Source organism: Rana temporaria, chromosome 5 (assembly GCF_905171775.1).
Source record: "Rana temporaria chromosome 5, aRanTem1.1, whole genome shotgun sequence".
In the NCBI taxonomy this organism is placed as follows: Eukaryota; Metazoa; Chordata; class Amphibia; order Anura; family Ranidae; genus Rana; species Rana temporaria.
The window spans coordinates 92,432,609-92,446,205 of NC_053493.1; the positions used below are offsets into that span (position 1 = coordinate 92,432,609).

General features: G+C 37.0%; 1 protein-coding gene across 1 annotated transcript in view; it reads right to left on the reverse strand.

Annotated features, from left to right (window-relative positions):
* IGF2BP3 (insulin like growth factor 2 mRNA binding protein 3) overlaps positions 1-13,597 on the reverse strand; it is a 112,711-nt gene that overhangs the window by 97,686 nt on the left and 1,428 nt on the right. Inside the window, exon 2 of the mRNA XM_040352865.1 lies at positions 13,062-13,122. Coding sequence (XP_040208799.1) covers positions 13,062-13,122 — 61 coding nt within the window. The remainder of the gene's footprint in view (positions 1-13,061; positions 13,123-13,597) is intronic.

Genomic DNA, 13,597 nt, shown 5'->3' on the forward strand with positions numbered 1-13,597 from the left:
GTTTTAAATGTTACTTTCACTTATTCTTTAAAACCGTGCCCTTTCACATATTGCCATGGGATTATGTAATCTCACTGATCAGTGATGGGGGAGTGCATTTAAAAAAAAAAAAAAAAAAAAAGAAGGGGGGGGGGCACCAATATGTACATTTTAACATGTATTCATTCATATTTAAGATTAATTCATGTTTAAGATTATACTGCAAATATAAAAGTTCTTGGTTCTACCAACATAAAAATATATACATTTTAATAAAAAAAAATAAAAAAAAGTTAAAAATAAACCACAACGGCCATGGGCAGCAAACATCTCTCCCAGAGGTAGAGGGGTGGTGGATGCTTTAGAAATATTCCTGGTTTCCCTTCAAAACATAAGACAATTCAGCAAAATATGTGCACAACAATGTTCCACAGTAGTCCAGGTGTTCTGATTAAACAGAACTATGTAACCAAGCAGAAATATTGTATGCCAAGCTTTCATTTTCAGTTTCCTATTATATGTGTACATTTTGGTTACAGAAATATTCTGTTATAATGCCTGGGAAACATGCAAAACAAGTTTTCTATGGCCATTTACCATGACCCCCAAACGTAAATCATGAACATTAAAGTAAACACAAGTAGAATTTAAGTAAAAACAAGTTCATAAACAGCTAATGTCATCCTGGAATCCCCTACACCACAGGCCCGCGGGCCAAATCCGGCCCTCCAGGCCATTTCATGTGACCTCCTCCAGACCCTTAGGCCCCATGCACACTAGAAGCAATTACAAACACCTCTAAACTCACGTTTTCAAAGGCAAAAAACGGCGTTTAAAAACGCCCGTTTTTGCCCCGAATTGTGCGGCGTTTTGCCGTGATTAGCGGCGTTCTACCACGTTTGCGGCTGTCAGCGCTTATCTCAAAGACATTGTAGACCCTCCCAAAGTTTAAAAACGCAAAAATAAAACGCTTCTGAACCCAAAATTTTGCGTCTGAAAAAACGGACATAAACCCAACTGCTTTAAAACGCCCAAAAACATGATTGTGTGCATGGACACATAGGATAACATTAAATGTGTTCAGGGGCAGTTGAAAAAAATGCCCAAATGCCACTGAACTCGAGTTTAGCAGCGTCTCGTGTGCATGGGGCCTTACTTTATGCTTTTAAGCAATGCATCCAGCTTCTTCCTAGCAGCATAAGGAAAGGGGGGTGCACTGTGATGCAAGGGAGAGTGGGGGGGGGGAACTCAACTTCTGATGGTGGGTTGGCTCTTAACATCTAAAAGTAAGGGGAGGGGATGCACTGGACATCTTATCTTACAGATACAACTGGCCCTTTTGAGGGCAATCATAATGCTGATGCAATGAAATTGTGTTCGACACCCCTGCCCTACACAGTTGAAAAGTACATAAAAAAAAAAAAAACACACCTTGAAACAGGTGGGAAGCAGCAGCCACAACAACTGTGCAAATCAGGGTGCCATGCTCTGCATAGGTATTGAAAAAAATAAAATAAAAAAAATAAAAAGCTACACAGGCAAGTGGTTCCTGCCAACTAAGCAACTAATATGCTATCATTTTTTTTTATTATTATTATTTCTCTATGCTTCAGAGAGGAACTGGATGATTCTTTGCACACCCTTCTGCACGTTATTGAGGGTGCAGTGGGGTCTGAGGAGGTATGAAGGAAACTAGTAAACAAAAGGACTTGCACTTTCAATGGCTGAATGGGGATGTATAGTGTTTTGTACATGCATTTTTCAAAAGAAAAATTCTAAAAAAGGACACACATGCAGCACTGCGTGTAATTATGTTATACTTTACTACTTTCACTACTTAACAGAAGGATCTCATAATATGCAAACAGCTGAATTTGAATAGGGACACACCCCCTTCCCTCTGCTCCATTTATGAATTTTCAGTTTAAATGACAGAAAATAAGCCCAGCACTGGCTACTTTCTCTTTCGAAAGCTCAGAATGCTTTGCAACATCACAGTGTCAGGGCTGCACCCATATAAAATATAGGTAGAACAAAGATTCTCCAAAATATATGTAGAGTTTTACATAAACTGCCCTCTAAGGCAGTTTCAAAGCAAAAAAAAAAACACAAACAACCTTCACACTGGTATGGAGTGCAACTTTAATTTAACAGACCTATAGTTTGCAAAATCTGAGGATTATCTTCACTCCCATAAAACAGCAGTGCCTGCACAGCAAATAAGCATTATCAGATAAGCAGACAGGAGGCCAGATACAGGATCTCCCATGCCACTCCCAGCAGCTAAAAACATGGCAGGGGAAGGAAGGGTTGGCAATTCAAAGCAGCTGGTGGGAAAGGACATTCAAAATAAACCTGTTGGTTTGCCCTGCATTTGGCAAACCACAGGACCCCTTTACAGCAGGCCACATATTTAAAAAATGTATCACAAAGAACTCAAAATTTAAAGGGGTTGTAAAAAAAAAAAAAAAAAAAGAGGTTTTCCCTAAATAGCTTCCTTTACCTTAGTGCAGTCCTCCTTCACTTACCTCATCCTTCGATTTTGCTTTTAAATGTTCTTATTTCTTCTGAGAAATCCTCACTTCCTGTTCTGTCTGTAACTCCACACAGTAATGCAAGGCTTTCTCCCTGGTGTGGAGAAAGCCTCTTGAGGGGGTGAGCAGGAGGGTCAGGACGCTCTCTACTTTGCAGATAGAAAAAGTAGCTGTGTGTTAGTGGGCATCTGATTCCTGACCCTCCTGTTCGCCCTCTCCCCCCTCAAGAGGCTTTCTCCACACCAGGGAGAAAGCCTTGCATTACTGTGTGTAGTTAGACAGAAGAACATGAAGTGAGGATTTCTCAGAAGAAATAAGGACATTTAAATTAAAATCGAAGGATGGAGGTAATTGAAGGAGGACTGCCCTAAGGTAAAGGAAGCTATTTAGGGGGGGGGGGAAAAAATTACCTTTACAACCCCTTTTATTGAACAAGCTAAAGTTAGAAGCTGGTTGGCCACCATGCACAGCCACACCAGATTTCACACTCTTCCATTTTAGTAAATCAAATCCATTGTGTTTTGAGGGTACCAAACAGTTGATTTTATTTCTCTGTAAATTGATGATGATAGATGGATAAATATATATGTTTTTATCTCTATCTGACACTTCAAGTAGCTATGCCCACAACTAAGGGAAGGGGGTAGGTTTTTAGCTACATGGTCTACATACAGACCACCATAGCCTGTAGACTATGCTGTACTATCTGAGTAGAGCGGTCACAGCCTGCTCCACATAGAAGAGTGTCTACCATGAAGTATAATGGCGCTCCCTCTAAACAGCATACCAAAGTATATGGTCGTTAAAGTTCCTCACTCCAGGGCATGTGCCGAGCTCCCTGCTTGAACTTTACACAAAATGGAGTGCAAAGCTCATCAATATGGAAACCTGGGGGGTGGGGGTTGTTCCTGAACCAGTAGGGATGGCTTTTGTGGTAGGCTTTACAAAAGTAAACTTACCCTTTGTCATGCTCAAAGATCTAAAAGGCTCTACAATTAGAAACTGCAGAAAAGACTTTAACTGTAGCAACTCCTTTAATAAAAAGCAAATCTAAACTATTGTGGAGGACACAAGTTTGAATCCATGTAAAAAAAAAAAAAATACTTTGGTATGTGGATGAAGCATTTTATTTTGGAAGTTGACATGCAGTGAACAGACACTATGTTCTCCTATACAAAAAAACAAAACCACCCTAATTCTTATTACTTCACCAAGACTAGGAGTAAACCTAAATATGTTTTAATCAGAATTTAGAAGAGGGGTTTCAGAGGACAATCTTAGGGGCCAGGAAAAACAAAAAAACAAACAAATGGGACTTCATTCACACCAAAATAAATCAGTTTAAGGATGTATGGCATCTCCACCACCTTATCTTACTGTCAAGCAACAGCCTAGAGTTTCAGTCTTGATGCAAAAATAAAAAAGGACGTTTTACATTTTAAATCCAAGATCACTAATTGCCTGCAGTGTGCCTTGTATACATTTTTATTGGTTTTGATTGCACCGTATGAATTCATATCGTCCACAATACAAAGGATGCTGGGACTTCTGTTATACAAGCTGTTAGCAATAGTACAAAACATGGAATACACCATCTTCTGATTTTTGGCTTTCACTTTAGGCAAAAGATGACACAAATTAGCTCCTTTCAAGGTCTCCATGTCATGGACCTTCTAATCCATCCGCTTTTTCTCAGCTGAGAATTTAGTGTATACTTTAAATGTTTATATATATTTTTTATATATATATATATATATTTTTTATATATATATATATATATATATATATATATATATATATATATATATATATATATATATATATATATATATATATATATATATATATATATATATATATATATATATATCACTGTATAAAAACACTTCTTGCTACTTCCACAGTTAAGTTCCTCACAAAAAGAAAGCACCTTTGGCTTTTCTGGCAAATTTAGTACCAAAAAAAAAGCCCACAAAAATCTTCAAGGCAAATTTAGAGTTTTTTTTAAAGGATGGTACCTCATACCAGGGCAATATCCAACTCTATAGGACTATACACCCCCTCCCCGATGGGTATTCTGAAGTGGTTTGACAAGAGTAGAGGAAACAAACCAAGCTACATTTACACCACTTACAAATAGGGTTTTTCAAAACTATCTGGGGCAGTACGGGTTCTTGCATTTATGTTTAAAATTACTGTAGCAAGAGTTATGGTACTGGCTACTTAGGGGATGCTTTCAAGACCATTTGCATGCATTCAATAAAATTACCGACAGAAGTAAAAAAAGTGTGTTCAGGCATTTTAATATTTTAGAAAACTGATTTGGATGCAAAAAAATTTTACATCTGTAAATACAGGGAGCTCTTTGGTTCTACTGGTCATTTATACAGAGGATAATCTTGAATGTTGGTTTTAATGGCAATGATTTGCAAGGCAAAAGGATAACTGAGCTACAAAATAAATCATAGCAACATTTACACAAGTGCACCATCATAAAAGGTTACCTGTAATAGCCAACCATTTTGCCAGCAAACCTTTGCAGATTAGGACATTCTTACCAACCTCCAAATATGCAACCATTCATCGTCATGGTTCCCTACTCCGAGTCCTAGGTTATTAGAGCCTATTCACACAAGGGTTTTCAAGCATTTTACAACCTTTGCATTTTTTACCCACATTTGAGAACTATATCTCTATTAAAACACTTTGAACGCCTATTTCAATCAAATGCACAAGCTAAGAGCTTATTGAAAATGCCCACTGTTTCAGTGGCATGAAAATGTCAGAATGGGATTCAAAATGCTTGCAAAATCTCAGAACATGCAAGGAAAAAAAAAAAGGGGGAGTCTTACAAAATGCTGTAAAAATACCACTTGACATCCATGCATAAATGCAGGTCCAATTTACTATATGCTTGGTTATTGTGACACCACCTATATAGGTGAATAGTTGGTGGGAATTTATGAATAAGAATACATGAAAATGCTTGCATTCTTTGGCTATAGATAAATGCAGGTCTGCTGGTTTACAAGATTCATAAAAGAAGTTTGCTACAACAATATGAGATAATCTGTAGAAACACACACACACACACACACACACACACACACTATGATCCCTGTAATATATATATATATATATATATATATATATATATATATATATATATATATATATATATATATATATATATATATATATATATATATATATATATATATATATATACACACACACACATACACACACACACACACACACACACACATAAATCTGAAACAAAGCTATAAATGCTCACTGGGCACCATTATATCTGAATGGAAATACTCTGATATAAGCAAACTAGACAGGACATCTTATGGTCTCAAATGCCAGAACTAGAAGAAAAAAAAAAGTTTGGCCAGAGGTTTTTGGGAGTTCAAAACTCCACATCTGGATAAGCAAATATTTGATTCATCCCCACAGAATGTGTGCTATATGGCAACAATCTTCCTTGCATAACGTCCAAGAAGAGTGGCCAATACATAAAGTCAATCATAAATGTACATAAAATGGCACCAGCGTAGAACACACACCTAGCCCCTGGGTGGAGAAGGGACACTTGCCCCCTATAAAATACTGCATTTGGAGCCCAGTTTTGCCACAAGCAACTCTCTAGGTTGAATATGTGTTTATTGGAGAAGGAGAGAGGGAGAACAATCAACTCTCTTTAATCATACAAATAATTAAGCTAGCATTCTTAAAAAGGGGCCCACCTTCATGTTGCCAGTGATGGATATACATACATGTTCTGAGCTTGTCTCATTCATTTCAGTAGTCAAGCAAAGTTGACACCTAGAGCCCTACCCTATAGTAACAGCAATGTTCGCTCCCATAGACCTATGTTCACAATCAAAAGCTTACTCCAGGGAAAAATAGACAGAAGAAAATTGCTATGAAGCCAATGATGAGCTTCATAAACATGAGGAAAGAAAGTGCACTGGGAAAATCGCAGATACAGTCAAATGTTTATATTGCGTACATTATACCTGATGAGAGGGCAACAGTTCTAGTCACGCTGCCCATACAAATCATTAACACAACCAGCTCTCTTCCAAATGCCAGCATGACGAACAGATGTTACTATGGGCAACACACACACACACACACACAAAGCAACCTGGACAATCAAATGCTCAGGGTAGGACATTTATCGATGGGGAGGATGCAAAGATGACTATTAGCGATATTCTAACTACTTAAATCAAGTAATACAATTTTTCATCTAGTTAATTTAAAGTAATTTGTCAGGATAAGAGATCATGAAAACAAAGTAATGCTTTAATGTACAAGACAAATCAAAAAGTTATTAAATTCAGAAGACTACATAAAACAAAACAAGAGAAATATGCAACTGTATGGCTCCTAGTAAAAAGGTACACTTCACTTAACACAAAAATCATCCAGTTAAAAATAAAAGCGCGATACAGCCTTCTAGAAAGGCTTTGATTATACACAATGTGTAGAATGCAAAACCTTTGAGAGTCACTGTCATTTCCTCCATAGCAGCCATGTCTCTGCTTGTGAGTGTACTAACAAACATTTGTGGCCAACACAGGCTACCGGTGTCACCAAACCTATATATTTGTGTGCCAAGTCCCTAAATTCTCTGATAGATTATCGATCCTTCAGGACACTGAAATGCCAAAATCAAAAACAGAATCACAATCTCCAAAACAACGGGTGGCCATACATGGGGAGGTTGAAACAATTTTCCAAGAGGCTGGCAAATCATTCTCAGCAGAGGGTTGTTTGAGACAGCTGTTATTACATGTGATCATGTTCCAATTAAATGTATATAAATAGTCAGGAATGGGTAGCAATCTAAAAAGATGTCCACTACCTTTGAAAGCAATAACAATCAGAAACAACTGATCACAGCAACAGCAGTCTCAATCATCCCTGCATAGTGAAGATATTGAATCTTATAAATTCTGATCTAGTCCTGCGTAGGGGCAGTCTCTTACCTATACCACCCAAATTCTATATGATCAGACAGACCCTCACACAACACAGTCCATCTGACAGATCAAATCGGAAATGGACACAAGAAACAAAATTCAAAGCAGTGGCTAAAAAAAAAAATATAAAGAATGGCTGAATTATGGGGGTGGGGGCCCTCACAGGTTGAACAAAAGGGTTGCAGGGGGGAGAATACAAATAGAACAGTAAATGTGGAGGAGAAAAATAAAATAAAACACACACACACACACACACACACACACACCCCCCTTCAGAATATAGAGAATTTCCCCCAATTTATAGTAGTGCTTGTTTAGGCAACAGATCCACCATGTTTTTAGGAATTGATGCTAAAGTCTTGCTCACGTTATTTCATACATTTGAAACTTGGATATGTCAATAATGAGCCATTCCCACAACCAAAGAGATCTAAACACCCAAAATGATCTGACCCCAGCACCATGTTGGTCTAGCCAGAAAATGAAGATGAGACTTGTGTTAGGTACACCAATACAAACCAACCGCATAGAAATAAAACACAAGATGCCAGATTACAGACCACACATAAGTAAATGTGCAAACCTGATGTACAGATATTTCTATTTTGCCCCAAAGCACAAGCAACGCTCCTTCTGTTCAGGCAATTCATTTTAAAAGTTCCCATAACTGCAAGATATTTCTCACATGTGTAGGCAAGTACAATCTGTGATACACTACTTGACAACCATTTCAGAATGATGAGAGGCCGAGCACATTGTCATCAGGTGTGCAGAGCAAAACATCACTCCCATAGAAGTCTAGGATTTTTTTTTTTTAGTCCATATAAGCTCCCTCTGTAATTTTGTAGATGATTCCAACATACACACACACACACACACTATATATATACACACACTTTTTTTGTGTGTGTGTGTGAGATTATATATATATATATATATATATATATATATATATATATATATATATATATATATTAGGGAGAGCACACAAAACCACCATGTGCATTAAAAAAATATGTTTTATATAATATATTATATTAAAAAAAAATTGTGGTAGTGGTGGTTTTATGTGCTCCCTTCCTTTTTTTTTTTTTTAAAGCGTAAATGTATGCATGTGTAATATATATATATATATATATATATATATATATATATATATATATATATATATATATATATATATATATATATATATATATATATATATATATATATATATATATATATATATATATATATATATATATATATATGTATATATAAAATAAAAGGGGGGGGGGTGAATACACTACAAGACACTGAGTATCTGGTCCTAAGCACCCTGCATGCCAAATATTTTTTTTTTAAACCTATTGCATACTACTTTTTATAGCTTTGTACTTTGTGTCTTTTATTACATGTGTACAATTGCCCATAGAAAGTTGGGAGTTCACATCACTTCTATGGAAACATTTAATCCTGATTTCAAAGTCCATTATATAAACATCACCCACCAAATCTCACTGAAGCAATAGGTGTGAAAAAAGGGACAAACATTTAAACCAGCCACACATTGCTAGGGCCACTTCTGGGCCAAAACAGGAAAACATTACTGTGCAACTTACAGAAAAAACACCCACACTAGCTGCCAAACCACCTTTGTTCATGCATTTATGCATGTAGCTACATAGCTCACTATGCAAGTACACACCCCTAAAGATTGTTCATATAGAACACAGAAACCCACATCATATATAGCCAGTAACTATTCACAGACTGGAGGCGTTGTGTATAAACTGTCCTGCTGGTTGACTGCACACCACTGTGTTCACTCTGAAAACATGCTAATGGAAAGGGCGCATACAAAATGGACACTTCTTAAGACAGGAAACGTAGAGTTCCATAGTGTACTTTGTGGTGTGCTACATTAGGTATAGACAAAGATGATTAACCGACAGCTGCGTGTGAAATAAAAAACACTTTAAAATAAAATGGTTAAATAAATCTATCAATATTGAATACAGATGGGTGTGTGGGTGTGTGTGTGTGTGTGTGTGTGTGTGTGTGTGTGTGTGTGTGTGTGTGTTTTATATTTTTTTTAACCAATGTTGTTCATTTTGAGCCTTTTTAAACCAGTTTTTCATAAGATTCAATTTTATTTGACCAAGTAAAAATTCATAAAGGCGCATCAGTTTGGATAAAGCATTCCATGCCCCTACCAACATAAGTTTATATAAACCCTCATGCTAAAATCTCTCATGAAATCAGGGGATAAAGTTAACTGAAAACTGCTAGGAGATATGCAGAAACCTTTAAAGACTTATGTCTTTTTAACTATTTCATGAACATTTTTTTTTTTTTTTTTTTTTAAAGCTTCGGATTGGCAGAGGGTCTGAGAACCAGGCAAATAAACGGTTGTTTAGTGGTTCTAGTTTTCTGCTGCGAGGTTAATTAACATGTTTATGGCAGGGTGCATTTTACATTTGAATGTATTGTGCTCATGGAAAAAAAAAAAGAAGGGGGAGGTGTTAAACACATGCATCGTTAAAAAATAAAAATAAATGCAAGGAATGTGTAATAAAAAATAAAAATAAAATACCATTGTATATGTAGAAAAAAATATATATATATATATTTTTTAAAGCAGACACAAATATTTATTAGGGGGTGCTTATCCAAATTAGTGCCGCAAGGTGTATTATTAACTATTGATTTTGTGTCAGGGGCTGGCATAGTTTATATCCATTGCAGTAATACACCCCTGTTTAGTAAGGTAGAGAGGGAAAAAAATAAAAAAAATGGAAGGAGGCCTGTCCATTAATATCTACAGTTGAGCGAGCTCTATGCAACCAATACAGGCCTAAAAATCATCATCCATGATTCATAAACATCTGAAAGAGAACCAAAAAAAAAAAAAAAAAAAAAAACTGCATTCCTACGACATTCTCAGGAGACTCCAGTAGTGTAATCAGGAACCAACACTGGGCTGGATGCATGATCCTAGGCTCTCCCCTCCCCCATACAGCCACTATCAGGAAAACCTTGACAAGGCCCCTTTTTTTTCCTCCTATAGCGGTGTCTTAATGCTTCAATAAGCCTTCCACAGCACCATATTCCCAACCTGCCTTTCACAGCAGGTATAAAGGTCATTCCAGCAATGTGGGAGTGTCCATGTCAGATCTCCAAAGTCCCAACATGGCTTGGAATGCAGTGACTGCTGGGCCTAAGAATTTTTACTTTGCATAACAAATCAAGCACACTTTGTAACGATTGGTCTTCTGGATTCGGCTCAACTTTATGGCAACCCTAACTGACACCACCTCTTGACCTTCCCTATACGTGAGGAGGATATGGATTGCCATTTCCCAACCCCCTCCCTGCCCCATAATGCATAGCTTTATCTGCTTCTGAAAGAATCAAACTAATGAGGAGTGGTGTGGTGGGGGGAGGGGGAAGATCTATGCATTCACAAACACACGCACGGTATGAGAAAGTTAGAAATTCGCTCAATCTTGCAGGAAGTTTAAGAGGCGCGAAAAGGGGCAGAAAAAAAAAAAAATTTGAATTTCATTCACTAGGTTTTACCCAACCATGACTCCAGCTAAAAGGAGAGGGGGGGGGGTGAAAAAAAAAAATAACACCCAAACAGCCGCCATGCTATTCTTTAGAGGAGGGGGAGGGGAGGTGGGGACACAGCAAAAGGAAAAAAAACAACACGGAAGATGTCGACTGACTGGAGGGCCTCACTGAAAAGTGAACCTTAGATTTTCAACATACCAGCAGAGTGGGTGGGCTCTCACTGGGTACACATTTACCATGCGTACATCAAACAAAGACCTTACCCATCACCCACACCTTATTTAACCTTGCAAAATTCTGTACAGAAATGGATAATCTATGGAATAAAATTTACTCTTTACAAAAAAAAAAAAGGAACACACAAAAGAAAAAAAACCTTAAAGAAAAAAAAAAAAAAAACCACATACTTCCCCCACCCACCAACAGAACGCCACCAATACCCAACTTCCACCTCTGCTACGTGTTACAAATTCACACAGGGCCTACAACACGAGCCCTATTGCAGAGCCTTTGAACATAAAAATCCCCCCCAAAAAAAAAAAAAATGTAAAAAAATAATTCACTTTACACGCCACTTTTTCCCACAGCTTTGCAATTTAAAGCACATTTTTGAAACCAACAATCTGTGACAAAACAACTGAATATTCTTATACCAAATTAACACAATTCAGCTAATGACCAAGAGTTTCTAAAAAAATAAAAATAAAAAAAATATATAATAATTAAAAAAATATATATAGGAATGTTACAACTGCAGATTTAAAGCAGCAAGCCAACACCCTGGACGTGTATTATGACATAAAAAATAAAAAGCCCTGGTAAAAACAGAGTTGAGATTAAACAGCATATTTGACACATACAGCGCGAGAAGGAAGCACATAAATAGAAGGAATCAGAGCACAAAAAACGTAAGCATCAGCTTACACGCCACTTTTTTTTTTTTTTTACTTTTAGGCCTGGCCCCTCTAAAAATGTTCCTCCATGTGCTCTAGTCGAGGGCGTTGTAAAAAAGAAAAAAAAATACATTCACTGGAGTTACAATAGAAGGGTCCCCAATTGGGCCTCAAAAAAAAAAAAAAAAAAAATGGCAGCAGGTTCTGTGTGAGGCCCATGATCATGCAAAGAGACCACAGGCAAACAGCATGCATAGAAGGAGGGGGGTGCAAAATAATCCCATGTATCTGCTCCTGGGCTGCAACTTTTGAAGTGCAAAACGCACACATTTGCATTTAAAGTAAACCACTCATTTGTATTTAAATGCCTGGGCCACAATAAAAAGAGAAAAGATAAGATGGAAACAAATAAAAACACACAACACACCCAAAACAACACAGGAGTGGAAATTAAATTAAAAAAAATTAACATGTTGCAAACATCCTTGAAAACCCCTTTAGGCTTAAATTCATAAAGACTTACACAATAATAAAGATCTTTATTTTTAACCAGGTGACTAATTTTAATACTCACTGGACTAAAAATAAGTCACTATTGTTTTTGTTAAAGATCCTCAGCCTGATGTTGTGAATCAAGCCTCATGTATAAAAGATTGAGATCACGTGTCAGGGCCATAAAACCACAACACTCAGTACAGCACACTACTACTACTACTACAACACTTTGTAATAAATCCTGCAACATCTCATTGCACAAACTGAACCAAATGGCAAATCTCACTTCCACACCCCTCTTAAAAATAAAAACAAACAAAACTAGATCAAAGAATGAATAATAAAACCATCATGCAGCAACAGAAAAACAAACAAAAAAATAAATAAATAATAATAATAATAATAATTAGAAAATAAAAAACACACACACACACACACCACAGCATCAACTTACATTTTAATAGACAAACTGTTCATTTTTGCTAAAGACACCCACATTTTCCTTTAGCAGATTTCTAAAAACAACTTAAAATTTTTGCAAAAAAAAAAAAAATGTAAACACGCCCAACTCATTTTAAAATAAATAAAAAAATAATAATTACCTCTGCCTTTTGGGGACTGAATGCTCGACTTCTATAACTTTGCCATGCAGCTCCACTTTGCCTGCACAAGACAAAAAATAAATAAAAAGGTTATGGCGAAAAGGTATCAATGGGTGACCTGCAAAGGCCTACTTACCACCTCCCCTCCCCCCTTCCCCACTCACAGGAAGATGCAACACGTTTGAATGGAGCAGAGAAAGGTGCAGCTCTCCAGCCTCCCCCTACACCCTGTACAATGTATCAATCAAGATTCAGAAAAAAATAAACACATAAAATAAAGCATGCAGTGTATGTAAATGAGTGTGGATGAGATGGGAAAGCAGCGATCGGCTGGGGTTTTAAAAGAAGCGGCAGCTTGTGTGAGCTCCGCAAGGCAATAATGAATAATTAAAGAGCAGAAATGGAGGAAGGGGGTGTGATCGCAGGGAGAAGGGGAATGCTGCTTTAAGCTGCTTTCTTGCAAATCTTCGACAGCATAGGTTGGGGTGGAGGGGTGTTAGAAAAAATGAAGCGATGGGTGCCCCCTATAGGAGGGG